The sequence below is a fragment of the Pocillopora damicornis genome, chromosome 11 (assembly GCF_964200805.1).
Source record: "Pocillopora damicornis chromosome 11, jaPocDami1.2, whole genome shotgun sequence".
Lineage (NCBI taxonomy): Eukaryota > Metazoa > Cnidaria > Anthozoa > Scleractinia > Pocilloporidae > Pocillopora > Pocillopora damicornis.
In genome coordinates, this window is record NC_142680.1 from 4,604,224 (window position 1) to 4,624,094 (window position 19,871).

General features: G+C 35.4%; 4 protein-coding genes across 4 annotated transcripts; 3 read left to right on the top strand and 1 right to left on the bottom strand.

The window, feature by feature from the left end:
* Positions 1-1,121: 1,121 nt before the first annotated feature.
* LOC149037122 (uncharacterized) lies at positions 1,122-5,431 on the top strand. Its single transcript, XM_089188401.1, has 4 exons — positions 1,122-1,146; positions 1,765-1,905; positions 2,660-2,965; positions 5,121-5,431. The coding sequence occupies exons 1-4, from the start codon at positions 1,122-1,124 to the stop codon at positions 5,429-5,431; spliced, it is 783 nt and encodes a 260-aa protein (XP_089044527.1).
* A 7,265-nt stretch (positions 5,432-12,696) lies between these two features.
* LOC149037123 (neogenin-like) lies at positions 12,697-13,628 on the top strand. Its single transcript, XM_089186950.1, has 2 exons — positions 12,697-12,825; positions 13,206-13,628. The coding sequence occupies exons 1-2, from the start codon at positions 12,816-12,818 to the stop codon at positions 13,499-13,501; spliced, it is 306 nt and encodes a 101-aa protein (XP_089043076.1). The 5' UTR covers positions 12,697-12,815; the 3' UTR covers positions 13,502-13,628.
* Positions 13,629-15,162: 1,534 nt separating this feature from the next.
* Positions 15,163-15,954, bottom strand: LOC149037124 (uncharacterized). The gene has a single exon (XM_089186937.1). The coding sequence runs from the start codon at positions 15,890-15,892 to the stop codon at positions 15,239-15,241; it is 654 nt and encodes a 217-aa protein (XP_089043063.1). The 5' UTR covers positions 15,893-15,954; the 3' UTR covers positions 15,163-15,238.
* Positions 15,955-16,820: 866 nt separating this feature from the next.
* Positions 16,821-19,871, top strand: LOC149037125 (contactin-3-like). The gene is made up of 5 exons (XM_089188402.1): positions 16,821-16,836; positions 17,607-17,942; positions 18,177-18,277; positions 19,211-19,400; positions 19,707-19,871. The coding sequence occupies exons 1-5, from the start codon at positions 16,821-16,823 to the stop codon at positions 19,739-19,741; spliced, it is 678 nt and encodes a 225-aa protein (XP_089044528.1). The 3' UTR covers positions 19,742-19,871.

The window sequence follows — 19,871 nt, forward strand, 5'->3', positions numbered from 1 at the left end:
TGGTACAAAACTAAAGCTACTCACAAGAACAACAAATCTGCTCATACATGCTAACATTACCCACAATATACTTATGTTGCGTACAAACCATATTGACATTACCTTTAAGAATAAGTAGTGATATTTTCTCACCAATTCCATGAACATGTATGGATCAATATGGAGTACACACACCGAAAAGCATGTAGTCTAGTGGTTAAATGTATATATTCACAATGCTATGAGTGTTAAAAGATGTAGCAAACACTGACCAATTCTAACTGTTATAACCACATAAAAAAGTGCCATAAAATGGTGAATGAAATGGTCCTGATCTCTCTGACAGTTGTTATTTGACCTGTGGCATTCCTCAAGGCACAATCCCTGGTCCTCTTCGAATGACTTGCTGAAGTATCTCAAGCTCTTTTGTTTTCAACTAAGGATGTATGCACTTAACCTACAGATAACAGATTTTCATTCTACACATCGCAGATTCTTATTTTGAGTTTTTTTTTTACAAATTACAGATTTTCACTTTGCAAGTTATAGATTTTTATTTTGCAAATTGCAGATTTTAATTTTCATCTCATTTCACAAATTACAGTAAATTATTAACTATGCTAAGTTTCAATACGTCAATATCACTTTTTGTATAACAGGCCTTTCCAGGAAATTCAGGAAAAACTGACACAGTGAAAAACAGTCTAAAGGAATTTGCAAGTGCAAAGTTTATTCACTTTCTGTCAACAAAGTGTAATAAGTTCAAGGCTTTGAGAGTGGAGGCTTATGGAATACTTTTCACTAAAGGTAAAACTGCAATAAGCGTGTAAGTCTCCTGGCCTTTAATAACAACACCACAAACGAAATTCGAATGAAGATTTATTGTAGCCCAAACTGTACTGCAAAACTACGATATCAAAAATACGCTAGAACATGCGGAAAATAAAACTATAGAAACTTAGAAAGGCGCTAATGAAGATGAAACAGCACAGAAACGCTAACGAGGGCGCGAAAACTGACAGAAAGGAATAAACACCTAAATTAACGCCAAAAAAAGGCTAAACAAATGGACGAAAGGAAGTATAAACTAATTTGCGTACGCAAAGGAAAAACAAATTACGCAAGAACGAATAATAGAAAAAATGTTACACTTGGATCTTACAAAAGGTATTTATTTGTTCTCGTTTTTGTCCCTCTGATACAAAATGAAGTCACAGTAACTAATTATTAGGAGAAATTAGGGCAAGATTGGGCAATTTTTCAGAACTGAGACAAACACTCTCCGATACTTAATTGTTTTTTGGTTTTAATGAGAATGATGTAAGTGTACCCTATGTAATTTTAGAGCTGAGCATTAGGGAATTGAACAATCATCTCCTACAAAACTGAAGAGCATGACAAAGTTTGACTTGTTGTTTGTTAGATTGTCGGTTTGAGTTTTAATTGTTAATTTTGTTTGTTCTTTGTACTGATAAAAAATTAAGACAATTATGAAACTCCCTTTCAAAGGAATTAAGATGAAGTGGGAGGAGAGGTAGCTGAAGGGGGTAAAATATTCCTCTTTTTGGTCCTTGGTATAGTATAGTGTAGTGACCTTTTTAGTGTTCATTCTACGATACAGAGAAGGCTGAAGGAGAGCTGAGGATGTAGTTTCATGATTATGACTATGAGGATTTCTCTAAAGTAAAATTAAGGAAAGGCAAATTAAAGTAATGACGGTAGTCATACAAAAATATAAATTTGTGAATTTTTGTAAGGAATTATATTTCTACATATTTATTTCAGTTCCATCACAGCCTCCTACTGCCTTCAAGCTGACTGCAACGTCTTCTACCAGCATTGTAGCCTCATGGCAGTTACCGCCAGTCTATGCCAGACATTCAGCTATTACAGGGTTTAAACTGTTTTACACAAAGAAAGGTTCTGGTTTGTCAGTTCAGTAACAACCTTGACTATAAGTGGGGAATCGACATTTAGTAGAAATGTCACAGGGCTTGATAAGTACACAGAATATGAATTTCAAGTCTTGGCTTTTTCTTCTGATGGTGATGGACCAAAGAGTTCTGTTGAGGTGGAAAGGATAATGGAAGATGGTATGTGACAGATTAGGAAGAATGATTATCTCATTGCTGTGTTTATGGTTTGTTGTATATCTATTAAGTAAGTGCTATTGAATAGGTGACCAAAGGAATAAGTAGCTGTTGTTACCTTTGATCGAATTAATTTTTTTACTCTATCAAGCTTTCAAAACATACTACCAGTACCATACAAACAACTCATTCATGACATAAACATTACGAACGAACTGAACAGAACGACCTAACTTCACAAACAGATCGAGACTAATCAATCATAACTAACTTACGCCACTTGAGTCTTACAGCCAATAACATGATGGTGAAACTGACTAATCAGTTTATACAAAGCGGACTAAGAACATTTGACTGACAACAACTGTTCACTTGACTCTGATGATGACTTCTGCTCAGGTTGTTGAAATGTCAGTTACCACTACTGACAACAGTCCTTCTCAGGAGTACGCTCACCTTGACAATCAAACTACACTATTACATTTTACCCCTGGGTTCAAACCATTTACTGGTTAGAGGCTTCTGTGTTTGGTGGTAACATTTAACAGGACCAGTTATAGGCATTAAGTTTGCCATTTTTCCAATTGCAGCTCCATCAAAAGCCCCAAGCAACTTCAAAGTGACTGCAATTAATTCTACAATTATTGCAGCCTCCTGGCAGTTACCACCAGCAGACTCCAGAAATGGAATAATTATAGGATTCAAATTGTTTTACAGAAAGAGAGGCTCCTCTGGAAAAGCAACCACCCTGACCATTAACAATGGAACAGCATTAAGTAAAGATGTCACTGGGCTTGATATTTACACAGAATATGAATTTGAAGTGTTGGCCTTTACTTCAGTCGGTGATGGACCAAAGAGTTCTCCTTTACTGGTGGTGAGAACCATGAAAGATGGTAAGAATTTTAAAACGGTGTTCAAGTCTTTTTAATTGAGTCTGCATTGTGAACATAGCAACAGCAAAAAACTTATGAGCCGATTGTTGAATGAGAAAGCATATTCTAACAGAACTTTAATGTTTGATTGTATGATAAGTACATTTGCAGTAACGAAGGTGGCTTTCTTGTGGTTCATAACATCAAGTGTGTTATAGTATAGTTGCACATGTTTGGAAAAGACAAGTGCAAGGGATATTTATGGGCTACCACTGTGTCCAGGGAGGCCTTAGATGAAATATAGCTCCCATAGCGGTCAAACCTCTAAAAAGCAGCCATGAGCCTTCATTCTAAGCCAGAATATTTCTTAGCTGATTATAAGACTACTTGTAGGTCACGTGGAACAATGTATGGCCCTGAAGTCGTTGTGATACCAAGGCACCCTTGTTTGAAGACAAAAATTTCGTGACTGCTTATGAAAGCTTTAAGAAAGCTGCACAGTGCTGATAAACTGGTAATAGTGAACAATGGTTCTCATTCTCGGTTGAAAGCAACTTAATCAGTAGGGCTGAAAAAACTTTAAACCAAGTTTTACAGAGGAGCCTAGGACTACCAACAAATGTTTGCTACTAAACTTATGATGTTCATTTTATAAGGAAGACTGTTAACCAGACGAGTCAGCCAAATTGTGGCCATTCATTTTTTTAACTTATCATTTACCTAAATTTTAGAAGAGTTGCAGAGATATATGTTATTTGCTGGCTAAGGGTCGGTCCGTATGGTGAAAAACTGTGACCGAGGTCTTGAAAATGCTGCCGAGTCCAGTTTTTCACCATACAGAACGACCCTTAGCCGGTAAATAACATATTTATTTTTTAAACTTAACAAATTAAAACTCTTTCTGAAAGAACCCAAATGATTTAGGGCTGTAAATATGGCAAGATCTTCCATAAACTGAACAATTTTTGAGCGAGTAAATGGTAGTTAAAATAGAGTTGATGCAAATTAAAGAGAGATGCCTCACCGAAACATTTTCATTTGCGTAACGATAAAGGTGATTTAAAAGGCTTCCAAACAAACTTTGAAACATTATTTTTACAAGTATCTGTCACAATCTGACACCTGTCAATTAGAGAATGCGTAAGAAGAAAAAAAAGCGCAAGAACTTTTGCAAAACAACAGAACTAGTTTGGCAAGGACTGTCATGGCAATGTTTTCTTCAAAAACAGTCTATGATCTAACGGAAAGTATTACTCACTCTCATCAACGATTAATTCACGTACGAAGATTTACCTCTGTTCATCAAGTAAATGGCGAGGAAAGTAATTGTGAGTAAATTCAAATTTTTTATCTTGAAGTTTGAGAGTTTGCTTGTTTGTTTGCTGCAATGGCGTGTGTAAATGTGGTCTTTCCTCCACAAAAACTAAATTCGAATGGCGCACTCCAACGAGACACAAGGGGATTTAATGCAGGCTTTTTCTTAATAAATTCCTTCAGTTTCTGTCGTGCAATTTATGGTACAAATGTCTAAATTTAATGGACTTGCAAAGACTCACCGAGAGCGTATGTTGTAGAAATGAACTTACTACGAACAAACTGTTTGAGAAAATTCGGATATTAAATGAACGAAAGTTCCATCGATTAGTTCAACTGTAACCAAATACCTCACGTTTTAACTTTCAAGGTATTTTTTGCCAACGATTAAAATTAATTGCAGACAGTTTTTAGGCTGCTTGTCAACCAACGTAATAACGCTATTGCTTATACAAATTCATTCTGAAACCAATATTTTTCTGTCAACCAGAGTGATTTGACAGAGAGAAAGGAGAGGATTCATAAGTTATTTATCGGCTTGAGGTAGTGGCCGACGTGGTTGCTTAAAAATACTGCCCAGCCAGAAAAACAAGATATATTTATGAAAAATGGCAACGAAAGGTGGGATGCACTGGGCGACTCACGAAAGCGTTACCGTAGCCCGTGGGCAGAGATAGGAAAATACTGACTGGGTAATGAACCAATTAGATTGCAGGATTCGTCACTGTACCCTCTTAAAAAAAATGAAGAAAATCATTGGATGTGTATGTTGAGAGCTCTACCCCCTTAAACCTTTCTAGTATTCATTACTGGTTATTTTTCCCTGTTATTTGTAATGCTTTAAATAGTTTTTAATTTTTAGGTTGTGTTGAGTTTAATCTTGGGATGAAAGATGGAAGAATTCTAGACACTAGAATAAATGCTTCTTCTTCCAGCACGCCAGCCAAGAACGGTCGGCTGAACTATGTATCAGGATCATCATGGTGTGCCAGAACAGGTGACAGTAACCCATATCTACAGATTGATCTACAAACACTTCATATCATTTGCGCTGTGTCTACTCAAGGGAATTCTCTAGCAGATCAGTGGGTGAAGACCTTCACTCTACAATTATCCATAGATGGGACAACTTGGACAAACTATAAGGAATTAGCTGGACAGGCTGAGGTGTAAAATACATTCTGTATTGAAGCATTATTTCTGAAACAAATAAGATTTAACATGCATTGACTTTTTCATCTTTATCAAATCCCCATAGGCTTTCACTAGGCAGTGACCAGTTCTCATCCCTAAAAAATTATCAAATATAATTTGTGATACGAATTGTGATACAAACAGAAACACTGACATTGCAGGAAAAAACATAGCTTACAAGCCCTGCTTCTTAAGAGTCTCTGAGCTGCCCATAGTATCAAATTTTTTAATATTTATTTAATTAATAATAGTTAAAAGAATGGAAAACTTTGACTTTGGTGAAGTTTCTATCCCCATTGTTCCAATGAGTACTGGTTTCCCAAACTCCTTCCCAAACAAAGAGCATGTGAGGCAGTTCAAGTCCACAGCGGTTTTGCCCTATGTAAAAGGTGTATCAGGGCCTCTTTACTGTTGCCTACCACAACAAGGCATCGATGCAGTCTTTAAGTCCGACACAACACTTAGGTTGCATTTATAGTGTATTTCCAGACAGATTGCAGCATTCATTTGGTTATTTTGCATATTTTCTCATACTTTTCCATCACTCTTTATCTGTATTTCTGTAATAGTATCTTACATATTGTTTAAAAGTCTATTAAATGAATTGTATTGGAAACATACATGAAATATGCAAAGATATGAAAGTAATCTTTCAATTTTTACCTTGCAGCATGTGATTCACAGGCAATTGGTTTGGCCAGTGGTGGTAGAATTCCAGATGACAGTTTCTCTGCCAGTTCAATATTTAAAGCCATATATGCAGCTAAATATGGTCGTCTTAATGGAAAAAGGGCATGGGAACCTAAGACTACTACTGATCCTGATGATTACCTACAAATTGGCCTGCTCCATGAGTATGTTATCTGTGCTGTAGCTACTCAAGGAAATCCACCAACCTAATCACCAGATGCTCAAGAATGGACCACAGAGTACAAACTGAGATTTTCTTTCAGTGGTATCACCTTTTCCCCTTATGAAGAAATTAAAACTGACAGGGTTGGTAACCAGTCATTTCGCACAAAAGACTTTTCGCACAAGTCTTTTAGCACAAGTTTTAGACCGTTCGCACAATTCTTAGTGGTCATTTCGCACAATAATCATAAGTGAGAAACATCAATATAAAAGGTATACTGATTGATACTGATTAGACATTTCACCTTGACCGAGTAGCGAGTTAAAATTTACATGATTCGTCGGGTAACATGGCCGTGAACTTGAATTTTATGTATTTACACAGAAATTTTGTAAATAGGTCTTTTCTCCTTTTAAATAAAAAGTGAAACAGTTTGCAGGTTTTTACTTTGACTTCAGCGGAGGGAGGATTGATGACAGTTACTTTCGAAATCAACATGGCGTCCTTAGCGTTGGGTTGTCATGTTCGTTTGTCTGTAGTGGATGATGTACTGTCAAAACAAAAAGGTTTTTCGTTTAACAAAGGAAAAGCAAAAGAAGTAATCGTTCGAATGGGGAGTTCTTTACATTTTCATAGAGAGAAAGATTTGTTCCTTTCTTCAAGTAAGAATAGTGATCGTGTTCACAAGCGTTTCGATCTAGTTGAAGTTATCACGTAAATAAATGTCTACGTTCTCGCCGTTGAATCTTAATGAAAGTGACATGTGAAGGTGAGATATCTTATCAGTATCAATTAGTATACCTTTTATATTGATGTTTCACACTTATAACTGTTGTGCAAAATGACCACTAAGAATTGTGCGAACGTTCCAAAACTTGTGCTAAAAGACTTGTGCGAAAAGTCTTTTGTGCGAAATGTCCTGTATTCACAAGGTTGGTTTGTTATGCTCTCATATACAAGTATTCGTAACATACAAAAATTAGCACTTGTGGTACAAAACTACTCACAGCAACGACAGATTTGCTTATTAATGTCATAGAATACTTACAATATTCACCAATGCTAACATTGCCCATAATATACTTATGTCACTTACAAACCATATCAACATTACTTTCAAGAATTAATGGTGACATTTACTATAATCAATTACATGTACATTTAAGGGTCAATATGGAGTACACCCACCAAACACCTTGTAGTCTATGAGTTAAATATATGTTTTGATAGGAGTATGAGTGTACAAAGATGTAGCAAACACGGACCAATTCTAACTGTGCAATCACACTTTCTTAAAAAAATACCTTAAAATTTAGAGATCAAGAATGAAGTGGTCCAAATCTCTCTGACAGTCATTATCTAACCTAACCTATGGCATTTCCTAAGGCACAATCCCCTGGTGTTCTTGAAATGACTAGCTCAACTATATCAAGCTCTTTAGTTTTCAACTAAGGATATATGCACTTAACCTACAGATAGCAGATTTCCATTCTGCACGGTACAGATTCTCATTTGGTGTTCTTTTTGCCAATTTCATTTTCATTTTGCAAGGTACAGATTTTCATTTTACAAATTTTTAAATAATTTTATCTCATTTTGCAAATTACAGTAAACCATTAACTATGGCAAGTCTCAACACACCAATACCACTTTTTGTATAACAGGCCTTTCCAGGAATTTCAGGTAAAACTGACACAGTGAAAAACAGTCTAAAGGAATTTGCAAGTGCAAAGTTTATACGCTTTGTGCCAACAAAGTATAATGTGTTCAAGGTTCTGAGAGTGGAGGCTTATGGAATAGTTTTCACTTAAGGTAGTTATTTGTTCTCATTTTTGCCCCTCAGATTACAAACTGAAGTCATGATAGCTAATTGTCAGGTAAATTAAGGTGAGATTGGACAATTAACAGAACAGTTACCCCTGCGAAATGGCTTTTGGAATTCCTAGGAATTCCTAGGATTTTCCTAGGAATTCCTAGGAATAAAGGTGTGAATTTTCACGGTAAATTCGGACTGGGAATTCCTAGGAATTCCTAGGAATTCCCAACCATAACAACTCTGGTTCTAAAAACCTAGAAATTCCTAGAAATTCCCAGAAATTCCCAGAAATTCCCAGAAATTCCCAGAAATTCCCAGAAATTCCAAGTTTATAGCCAACAGGACTTGGAATTCCTAGGAATTCCTAGGAATTCCTAGGAATTCCAACTCAGAGAACCAATGACTTTCCCTGAAAAGCTGTAAATCTAAAAAATTTCTAGGAATTTCTGGGAATTTCTGGGAATTTTTGGGAATTTTTGGGAATGTTTAAGAATTACTGGGAATTTTAAGCAAAAATTTGAGGCTAATGATATAAAATAAATACTTTAAATTAAAAAAAACCCAGCTAAAATTCAAGTATTCAATGAAATTTACTTAGAAGCTTAATTAAGGCTTACATGTAAAATATTTTTGATTAAATAACATCAATGTGTGGTAATGTTAGGATGGAATTTGATTTATTTTTCTTTTCTTGAAAACTTCATACGGATTAATCCTCAATTACAGCTATTCATATAAAATAGTTCTAATCAATCATTAAATTTGGTTTGACACAAATTGTGAATAAAATCTGTTGATTCTTTTCCATAAATGATGATCTTCATTTGCTTAAAATCTTAAGTTATATTTGAAAACCAAGCACTCTTGGGAGTGAAGGGGCTAATTACAGACAAATAAAATTGATTTTTTGATTAAAATCTTGTTGTAACTGTAACAATAAATTAGAATGAAGTTATCCTAAACTGCAACCTTAGCTGCTGTTTGTACTGTTTGTATTTTTTTTCCTGGGCTCACAATGAGTTGGCCTTGAATGAGGTTGTCAACAAGAACCTTGGATATTTTGTATCTGGATTCCTTGACATCTGAATTTGAAAAAAAATAATATATTAAAATATGTATATTTAAAGCTCAGACCAGGCTTTTAAGATGGCTATGAGGAAAAGGGCATTCATTGGATTCTCAAATTGAGAAATCTCTGTTATATTGAGTGACTTTTATATTGGAGTTAGTACATCTCTCTCATGGATTTTACTAAAAAAGGGCTGAATACATTATTTTGTTTTTACCAAGGAGGGCTTCTTTATGTACTAAGGTTTGTTTAATAACAGTTCCTATTATGAATCTTGAATGTTCCCAAACGTGACTAGAGGAATCTTGAAACCTTACTGATAGGTTTATTTCATTGTAAAGTATAAGCTTAAGAAACTGCGGCATGCAAGTGACCGATTCGATTCTCAGAATTATTCTAGTTTCAGTTGCGCCGAGCGTTACGTAAGCTTAATTCAACCCGCTACATCTATTCTTTTATAAGATTTTGATCACGTAACGAATATCGCAATTTTTACTCACCACAAACTTTCAAAATCGTAGCTTTACAGATGGCCACTCGACCCTTGTTTGTACCAGTCAATATGTCAACTGTGGAGTTTACATGAAATAATTCATATTTGTACTGCGGTTGTAGATGAAAGTGAAATGTGATCATCGCAGTAAATTTCCAATTTAAGCAATTGGAAAGAAGAAGCCTGAAAAAAATCAGGGCTTCAACGGGATTCGAACCCGTGACCTCCGCGGAGGTCACGGGTTCGAATCCCGTTGAAGCCCTGATTTTTTTCAGGCTTCTTCTTTCCAATTGCTTAAATTGGAAATTTACTGCGATGATCACATTTCACTTTCAATATGTCAACTGTTGTCCCTTCTTTTAACTCCACGGCGCCAACGACTTTCTTTTCTTTTACAACACTCACGCTATTCTCGTTTCCCATTGAACCACAATAAAAGCTATCTTTAGAAATGTTATATTAAGCAAAACAGTTGAGAAAAGCGATCAACCGATCCAAAGTACATTCAAAGATGAGCGCCAAATGGAGTCTTCTTTGTTTCCGATCACGGGCATGATCACGTGGATCTTTTAGGACTTGTCATTGGCTAGCAAAGTGAATCCGCTGGCTTGCCGATTGCAGTGTTAAGAGAAGCGCCTAACTTTATTCTGACTTCTCCGACCGGTTCTCTGCTTCCAGAAGATGGATAGCTTGGTGATACAAATAAAGATGTGAGCTCACTCTATGTAGAAATAATCGAAAAGAATCGATCGTATTACAAATGCACGATTTGTGGCCGAAAGTTGTCGAGGAAACAAGGACTCGAAACTCACTTGAGTTGTGTTAATGGCCAAGGTGAGAAATAACACAAGCCAATCACAGTTTTGAATGCGACTACAAATCGTCTTTTACCCTCATACTTATAAAAGAAGGAAACCACATTCGGAAGTATAAGAGATACATAGATGATCCCAGTGTACCAGTACCTAAATCTACAAAGCTTGACCGTAGCAAGCGTTCAGCAACACGTTCCAACACCGCCATCTCGATTCCTCAGTCAGTCGTTTCCAATGAACTTAAAGCAGTATTGACAACAGAGTAGAGTGCGTCTTACAAAGGAGAAACATTTGTACAAGAGACAGGAGTAGCTATATGCGATTACAGAGGTGCGTTGGAACTCTAGTCCACAAATAGTTATGCACTGCCTGAAGTATAAAACAATCTTGTTGATAGCTGACAGACAGAGAAGAACAACAAGTAAACTTAAGAGCTGTTATTATTGAAGTGTGACTATCACTTTTCATTTTTATATAAAGAAGGACTTGCAATTTGCACCAAAAATAAAAAGATGTAATATTTTTTTGGGAGATCCAGTGATTGGGACATTTAAGAAATTAAGTTATGAAAGGAAACTTGGTTGGTACTTCTCACTACTAACAAGTCTTGTTGACAAATATTTTCAGATCAGAGTTTCAAATAAAGTAAATTGAAGACATCATATAAAAGGTGTTTTTCCTCTAAGGGAACATTGACTACCTCTGTCTTGTCTGCATGCCAAATGTTTGCAAAGTGTGTGGATGATCCACAAGTATTGGAACATATACAAAACATTTTTGTAAGAGTTCCAATACTTGTGGATCATCCACACACTTTGCAAACATTTGGCATGCAGACAAGACAGAGGTAGTCAATGTTCCCCTTTTCTTACAAAAATGTTTTGTAAGAATAAAAACAGCAAAACAAATTACAGCAATTAGTCATGAAAATAGAGCAAAAAAACTGAGAAAAAAAAGCAGCAACAACAATCATGAAAAAAGAAAGATTAATTAGGTGTTGAATTTGTTTGTCTAAGGCATGAAATTTCTACTAAAAGTATTGTCAACAAAAAGTCTGACAGCGTTTGAGGCAACTGAGCTTGACTGTTCCAAGGTTTTCTAACAAAGGCAACCAGTAATGTAGGTTAGGGAAGTAAGATAACAATGTAATTATTGTTAATTATTGTGGAAGTTGGCAATTTCCATTTAACATAACTGACAGCTGGTTCATGAGAAAATCCATATTAATGTCAAGATTTACTAAAACTTAGTTTGAGTAATAAATTTCATGATCTTTAAGTTATAAACATGTACATGTATGTATATCTCTTGGTAAGTTTTGTATAGCCTACCTTTTATTGAGCCAAAGTTTTAAGCCTCTGAAATTACTCTTTTTCTTAAAACCTTCACATTCAAGGTATTGATAATTTCTTAGAATTTATGTGGACCTCAGGGTATTAAAATTGCCTCAAATTCAATTCCCAGAAATTCCCAAGAGTTCCACACTTCTTAAATTATAGGTAGTTTGTAAAGCTGAGAATTCCTAGGAATTCCTAGGGATTCCAAGTCCTCACAAAACTGGAGTCTTCCTTTGCCAGAAATTCCCAGTAATTCCAAGCTTTTTAAATCAGAGTTAATTTGCATAGTTGGGAATTTTTGAGAATTCCTAGGAATTCCTAGGAATTCCCAGAAATTCCCAGAAAACTGGGAATTCGGTTTGCAAGGGTCATTTGCATAATTGGGAATTTTTGAGAATTCCTAGGAATTCCTAGGAATTCCCAGAAAACTGGGAATTCAGTTCGCAAGGGTATGATTGTAGTTGTACAAAAATATAAATGCCTCCCATAGCAGGGTTTTGGAAAAGAAAGATACAGTTTAATTCTGTTGCATTATTGTACAATAAATTGCTACATATGATGGACAATGAAGTTCTGCATTGCTAAATGAAGTGTTATTCAGATACATGTGTATCGTTGATAAATTTCACATTACTTATCTGCTAAGCATGGAAGCATACATTGTGCATCTCATTGTGTCTATTTCAGTTCCATCACAGCCTTCTACTGTCTTCAATCTGACTGCAACGTCTTCTACCAGCATTGCAGCTTCCTGGCAGCTACCACCAGTCTATGCCAGACATGCAACTATTAAAGGGTTTTAATTGTTTTACACAAAGAAAGTTTCGGGTTTGTCAATAACAACCTTGACTATAAGTGGGGAATCGACATTGAGTAGAAATGTTGTAGGGCTTGATAAGTACACAGAATATGAATTTCAAGTCCTGGCTTTTACTTCTGATGGTGATGGACCAAATAGTTCTGTTGAGGTGGAAAGGACAATGGAAGATGGTATGTGACAGATTGGGAAGAATGATAATCTCATTGCTGTGTTTATGGTTTGTTGTATGTTGTCAAGCGTGTGCAGTTGAGTAGGTGACCAAAGGAATAAATAACCATGTTGTTACCTTGGATTAAATCGATAATTTACTCTATCAAAACTTTCAAAACATAATAGCAATAAATTTGAGTTGACAGGTGAAGATTTTACAACAAGTGAGCTTAAGAAAAAATATCCATGCAGTTACTTTTGATTGATTCAATTATTTACTATATAAAAACTTTCAAAACATAGAAGCAATGAATTTGAATGGAAAAGTAGAGATTTTACATTAAGAATTTAGATTTTTTTTACAAATAAGCATACTGATCAAAACACTGTCCAATTGCAGTTCCTTCACAATCTCCATCTAACTTTATTGTTAGTGCAACCTCTTCTACCAGTGTTGGAGCATCCTGGCAAATACCAGCTGAAAATTCTACAAATGGAATAATCAATGGCTTTAAATTGTTTTACAAAAAGAGAAGTTCTTCAGGGCCAGGAACTGTCCTTCTTATTAAAAGTGCAGCAGTTTTAAACAAAGTTGTTGATGGGCTTGATAAGTACACAGAATATGAATTTGAAGTGTTGGCCTTCACTTCTGCTGGTGATGGAAAAAACAGCTCTGTGGTTGTTAATGGAACATAAGAGGATGGTAAGAGTTGTCATTTGTGATTTAATCAAAGGCTAGATATGTCCTCTCTTCTGAAGGGTTATTAAGAGAATATTGAAAATAGATATGTAACCAGAGTTTTGTGAGGGGAAAGACTATGACTTAATTATAGTATACAGGAAACTATTTCAACATAACTAACCAAATGATTGCATCTTGATTAGCAATTATAGCATTTCAATTTGCTCATAAAAATTATCCATGCGGGAAGATGTTGGTGATTCTGATTGTTTTTTTTATTAGCAGCCTTCCATATGTATTTAGACCCCAAGGGTGCACCTATTTTGTGTAAGAGGTTGATACTAATTTATGGATGACGATCCATGACCATCTTTTTTTGGAACCTCATCCATTTCTAAATCCATTTTTTTTTCTACCCAAGGAGAGATTTTAACAATAGAGGTGAAATGTCATCAGATACCCTTTCTTTCAAAAATGTTGTCTCAAAACAGATTATATGGCAATTAAATTAGCTTATTTTGAATAACATGTTTTGAAAATGTACCAGAATTTAACTGGGTACATCATGTACAAAATGCTAATTTTTCTCAACATATTTGAATAATTAAGCACCCTGAAAAGATTTCTGCTTAATGATGAAGGAAAGGTAATGATGAAATGATATCTTCATGATGTAATAAATATGATTTAGAAATTATTATGATTATTCTCCTAACATAGATGTATCTTCCTTATTACAGCTCCTTCAAAGCCTCCTAGTGGCTTTAATCTGACTGCATCCTCTTCTACTAGTATTACAGCATCCTGGCAGTTACCGCCAGCAAATTCCAGAAATGGAATAATCAAAGGATTTAAATTGTTCTATCAAGAGAAAGGCTCTGCAGGACCAGGATTGATGCAGCATATAACAGATGAGTCAAAGCGTATTGAAGTTGAACTCTTCATTGACAAGATGTCAACGTATGTCCCAATCATTTGTTCCCTTCTTTTTCATTTTAGACACTTGAAGTAAGAAAAAAAACTTAGATATTAGTTCTCTGTCTTGATCCAGTCTTCTTTCTTTTAACCCTTGACCCTTATAAAATCATGAACTGTCACAAAACCCCGTCGTTCTTAATGGCTGTTCTTCTGTTATTTTTTATTCAAGTGAAGAAAATGATGGAAAATCTCTTCAAACGTTAGTTTTTGTAAGATAATTTTTTGATACTCCAATTGATGCTTCCAAGGAATTTTCATTATTCTGAGTGTCATGCGATTTCTGGCAATGAAGTTTTGGTGTTGTTCAGATTGTTACCATGATAGTTTTCAATCTGATTCCAATGATTCCAAAAAGTAGTTTGGGTCTTGCAAAATCATATAAAAATGGAACTATTAATATTTGTATCCGAAGTATTGTTCCCCATGTTATGATCAGTATTAGGTGGAAGCTATACATACCTGTTAAGCCAAGTAGTTCTTATCATATGGTTATGTTATGTAGTCTATTTTTTAACATTCAAACAAAATTTTTAGGAAAATGCCACTGCAATTTACTCCTGGTTTGAAGTAGACTGAACTGTTTTTAATTTTCTCTCATGTTATTTATATTCGTATTAAGAGAGATTTCTTAAAAGATAAAACGGTAAAAACGAACGATAAAATCCGACGTTTCGGAGTAGTCGTGACTCCATTATCAAGGTAAAAGTTTAAAACATGCAAATAACAGAATTTAAGCGATGTGGCGCGAAAAATTAACATAATAGGTGCGAAGATTATACAAATACTTTCGCACGAATAGAGTCCGATTGCACGTTCAGGTTTGGCTTTAAAGTTCTTATATGAAGCATTTCGTACAATAAGCAGTCAAATTTGTTCCTGCACTTCTTAAGAACTTCGAAGCATTTCAGTAGGTCCTGAGGGATCGTCCCGTGTACGTTCTTGCAATGTTTGGCAATGGCTGAGGACTGTTGTTTATGTCCTTTTACACGATTGTGTAAATGTCCGCGTGTGTATCCTATATAACCTGCATCGCACAGGTCACATTGGTATTTATAAACAACACACTGTTCATTTACGATCGATGGCTTTGCTTCTTTCACATTCAGTTCTTGATCAATTTTTCGGCTGACAAATACGGGCTGGATGTTGGTGTTCACTTTTAGGCTCAGATCCTTGAGTTGTCCTTTCACAAAATTTGCTGAGGTTTGGTCTTTAAATGGTAGAGCCACTCGAATTGTGTCGTCCGTCTCTTTAGTTGGTAATAATGGTCGCTGCTGGTCACAAACCTTTGAGTCAACGAAATTTTTGGTGGCAGAGTCGACGAGGTGTTTGGGGTACTTTAAACGCGAGAATACTGTCTTCAATCGGTCACATTCGTCTGAGAAGTGTGACCAAGAAGAAGATAAACGATGTGCTCGACCCAGCATAGTTCGGAGTAAACCCTGTTTGTACCGATTGTCAACGTGACTTTGGTAATGTAAGAGGAGACTTGAATTCGTGGGTTTTACGTACACCTTTGTCTCTATTTGAGGCGATCGGTTCAGTAACTGGATGCCCAACCTTTTTTCGAGTGGTTCTACCATTTAAAGACCAAACTTCAGCAAATTTTGTGAAAGGACAACTCAAGGATCTGAGCCTAAAAGTGAACACCAACATCCAGCCTGTATTTGTCAGCCGAAAAATTGATCAAGAACTGAATGTGAAAGAAGCAAAGCCATCGATCGTAAATGAACAGTGTGTTGTTTATAAATACCAATGTGACCTGTGCGATGCAGGTTATATAGGATACACACGCGGACATTTACACAATCGTGTAAAAGGACATAAACAACAGTCCTCAGCCATTGCCAAACATTGCAAGAACGTACACGGGACGATCCCTCAGGACCTACTGAAATGCTTCGAAGTTCTTAAGAAGTGCAGGAACAAATTTGACTGCTTATTGTACGAAATGCTTCGTATAGGAACTTTAAAGCCAAACCTGAACGTGCAATCGGACTCTATTCGTGCGAAAGTATTTGTATAATCTTCGCACCTGTTATGTTAATTTTTCGCGCCACATCGCTTAAATTCTGTTATTTGCATGTTTTAAACTTTTACCTTGATAATGGAGTCATGACTACTCCGAAACGTCGGATTTTATCGTTCGCTTTTACCGTTATTTATATTGGTATCTTAAAACAGTTTATGCACAATTTGTATACTGCATAGGCCAAGATGGCTTTCGTTTCCCTTGCTAGATTACAAAGCACTTCTTTGACTTCCTTCAACAAAATACAAATGCTGGTGAATCATTGCAGGGTCAACAAAAATTTGATGTCGATACAACAAACATTCCAAACATATACTGACAGTATGTCAGGTGTTCATGGTTTGAAGAGTTTGACTATAAAACACCTGTTCCTGCTTATACATAAACATTTAATGTTAGAACTGTGACTATTGAACATGGACCAAATAGGACAATTACTGTAACTACAAAGGGATACGGTAAACTTCACTTTCATATCTTGAAATGACTTCTTTTCTTAAAAACAAGAAAAAAAACCATGTTACTTTTACCACACTAAAATAAATTTTTATACATTGTGTTAATTCAAAGAACAAACAGTAGCTGGTCACCCAAAGTAACTTAATGGCTAAACTAGTTGGTTACTCCTTTTCATTAATTGGAATAAACACAAAAGTAGGGGAAAAAGTGGCAATTGGATAAAGTATTTATGCCTCTATCTTAACTGAATATAGTACCAATAGTGCAAAAAATCTAAAGATGATTCGCCAACACTAATTTACATAAATGAAAGAATAAAACAAATCAGGAAGTAAGATGAGGATTGTTGAAAATGAGCAACTTAGGATAAGTGATTGCCATTTGCTGTGAGCAATTAACAAAAATTATTGTTCTTTGTTAATTGAAGACTTAAATAATCCTTATTGTTCAGCTATCACTTGTGGAAAGGAAATATCTTAGATTTTAGACTTGTCCTGGTACATTTTTGGGTGACAGAGGTTAAACTGTGAGTTAAGTTTATCGTAAATTCTTTGTATTTTTCTCCAGATCGTGGTGAAAATATTTCCCCTTTGTGAATAGAACACTTCAACGTTTTTTTCTAAAAATAAGTAGTGCTGTCCTCTGATAAGTTAGAGGTTTTTTACTCTATTTCTTAGCACCAAGTGGTGGCCCAGAACCTCTTTCACTCTCCCCAGTGGACAAGACGACTTTTAACATTTCATGGGAACCTCTACCAAGAGAAAAGAGTCACGGAAAAGTTATTTTGTATGAAGTCAAGGCCGTCTTCTTGAGGAAAGGAAATTTGCGCAAACGATCTGTCATTAACAGCCCCTCTGTCAATACGTCGGTGACATATGTTGTCCTGTCTGACTTGGAACTTTGTGTTAAATATAATGTCTCTGTTCGAGCTTACACAGCAGAAGGGCCTGGACCTTATGGCGAACCTTTGGAACTGGAAACATCAAGTGAGTTTGATGAGGTTATTATGAAAATTGTATTGGTTTGTGACATGATTGGTGAAAAAAAATACTAAAAAAATTATTTTGTTTATTTTATGATTATTGACAATTTTTAAAAAAGCAAAACTTGTAACATCCATCATATGATTAGATTCTTTCCTCAAGTTATTCTGACTCAATAACTTTTTCAATATACAAGGCCTTCCTTTTACTTTTTTGTTCTCTAACATAACACTACAGGACCTGACGCACCAGGGGAGTTTAAAGTAACAGACTCAGGAACAAACCAGATTACCCTGGCGTGGAAACAATATGATAAAAAGGAAACAATTGTCTATGCTGTAAGTTGGATTAAAATTACCGTATTTGCTCCCTTTGGAAGAAATTATTTCGCATGTAATTATAAGTAGTATGTATACCGTACATAGTTAGACATGTCTTGAAATAATAATAATAATAATAATAATAATAATAATAATAATAATCGAAATATTTATCCAGGATAACCCTTCAACACAAAAGTACTGTTATCAACGGGGTTCTGCTGATTAAGAATTTAAAACTAAGAAATATGAAATTATTAAAATATCTATAAGATAGTGCCTATAGTACTATCTATAGGCAAACTTAATGTTTGTGTGAGATGTTTTATGTATATTCATATTTTTAGTGCTGATACTAATAAATGTGTAATGACGATGCCAAAGGGAATTCCTTAATATGTTTCATAAGCAGGATTTTGTTTCAATATGAAATCTACTTTTCAAAAGAAAAAAACAACTCTTATCTTTGCTAGATTTTCAAGAAACTTTAACCCTTGTGAATGGCTTGATTCCAAGTCAAACCAATTGTATCTTAGTCACAACGTCATATATTTACAAAAAGGAAGTCCTTTTTATATATTTTGACTCAATTTAAAAAACAAAAGTAACCAGGCAAGTAACCCAAAATGAGAACAGAGTCATCATTTCAGCTGGAAACTATTGACTTTACTCAAATCCCATCCCAAGACCATTCTTGAAATCGCATAATTTATATCAAAACAAAAAGTCAAAATCACAATTTTATCGGAATATTAACTGTTCCTCGAAATTCAAAATTGCTATATAAAAAAACTTTGTATAATTTAATTTGTCCAAGCTTACTTCCTATCAGAGATAGGAAGATATGCGAATCATCTTTAGTTAACGTAGATTCTATAATTCGGCTTGAATTACAGAAACAATAAATTTGAAGTAATTTGATATCGGAGCCTTTTGTACTTAATCGTGTAGGTGAAGTACACTGTAACAAAGTCCTACAATAAAACGTTCAGAGATGAGCAGACTATAGAAGCAATAAAGGCAACAACACAGAAAGTAGAAGGGTTGATTCCAGGCACCACATATAAATTTAGAGTTCATGGCACCTCTGTTTGTGGCGAGAGCGCTTCCGAAGTCGTCTCAAAGATGACAGATATGATGGGTAAGTTTCCAAATTCTTTGAGGCCAACCAATCATTGTAATAGGTTATCTATGAAACTATCTAAGAAAACATTCGCTCTGATGAAGGGCCAACGCTCGAAACGTCAGCTTTGAAACTCTTAACGGCGGCCAATTTACGTTATCATCTCAGTTGACAATACAAAATTACCTTGATATACTCTCACACCGACGTAGCCCAAAGATTCTTCAGAAACTTACCGCCTTGGATCATTTACCCATGACACTCTTACATTTCCATTTTAATCAAAACTGATGATATCAAAATTTTTCCAATTTTTTGTTTTAGATAGATCTGCCCACGCTTGCTTGAAGGGAGTTTAACGCTATCATGTGGTTCTTAGTGTAGGATAGCGGTTTATCCGTTGGATAGCTTTATCTACCCTTTGAACAAATGGACCTTGTTTTCGATGTTCGCGTGCTTTCGAAGTGAATTGGTGAGAGTGATTTTTTC

What these genes read in the sequence shown, in the direction of transcription:
- LOC149037122 (XM_089188401.1), top strand. Translation starts at nt 1,122, where the DNA reads ATGTTACACTTGGATCTTACAAAAG. An exon ending in ACACTTGGATCTTACAAAAG is followed by an intron (nt 1,147 to 1,764) that starts GTATTTATTTGT and finishes TATTTATTTCAG; the next exon opens with TTCCATCACAGCCTCCTACT. An exon ending in GGTGAGAACCATGAAAGATG is followed by an intron (nt 2,966 to 5,120) that starts GTAAGAATTTTA and finishes TTTAATTTTTAG; the next exon opens with GTTGTGTTGAGTTTAATCTT.
- LOC149037124 (XM_089186937.1), bottom strand. Translation starts at nt 15,892, where the DNA reads ATGCTGGGTCGAGCACATCGTTTATCTTCTTCTTGGTCACACTTCTCA.
- LOC149037125 (XM_089188402.1), top strand. An exon ending in TTTGGAACTGGAAACATCAA is followed by an intron (nt 17,943 to 18,176) that starts GTGAGTTTGATG and finishes ATAACACTACAG; the next exon opens with GACCTGACGCACCAGGGGAG. An exon ending in AAAGATGACAGATATGATGG is followed by an intron (nt 19,401 to 19,706) that starts GTAAGTTTCCAA and finishes TTTTTGTTTTAG; the next exon opens with ATAGATCTGCCCACGCTTGC.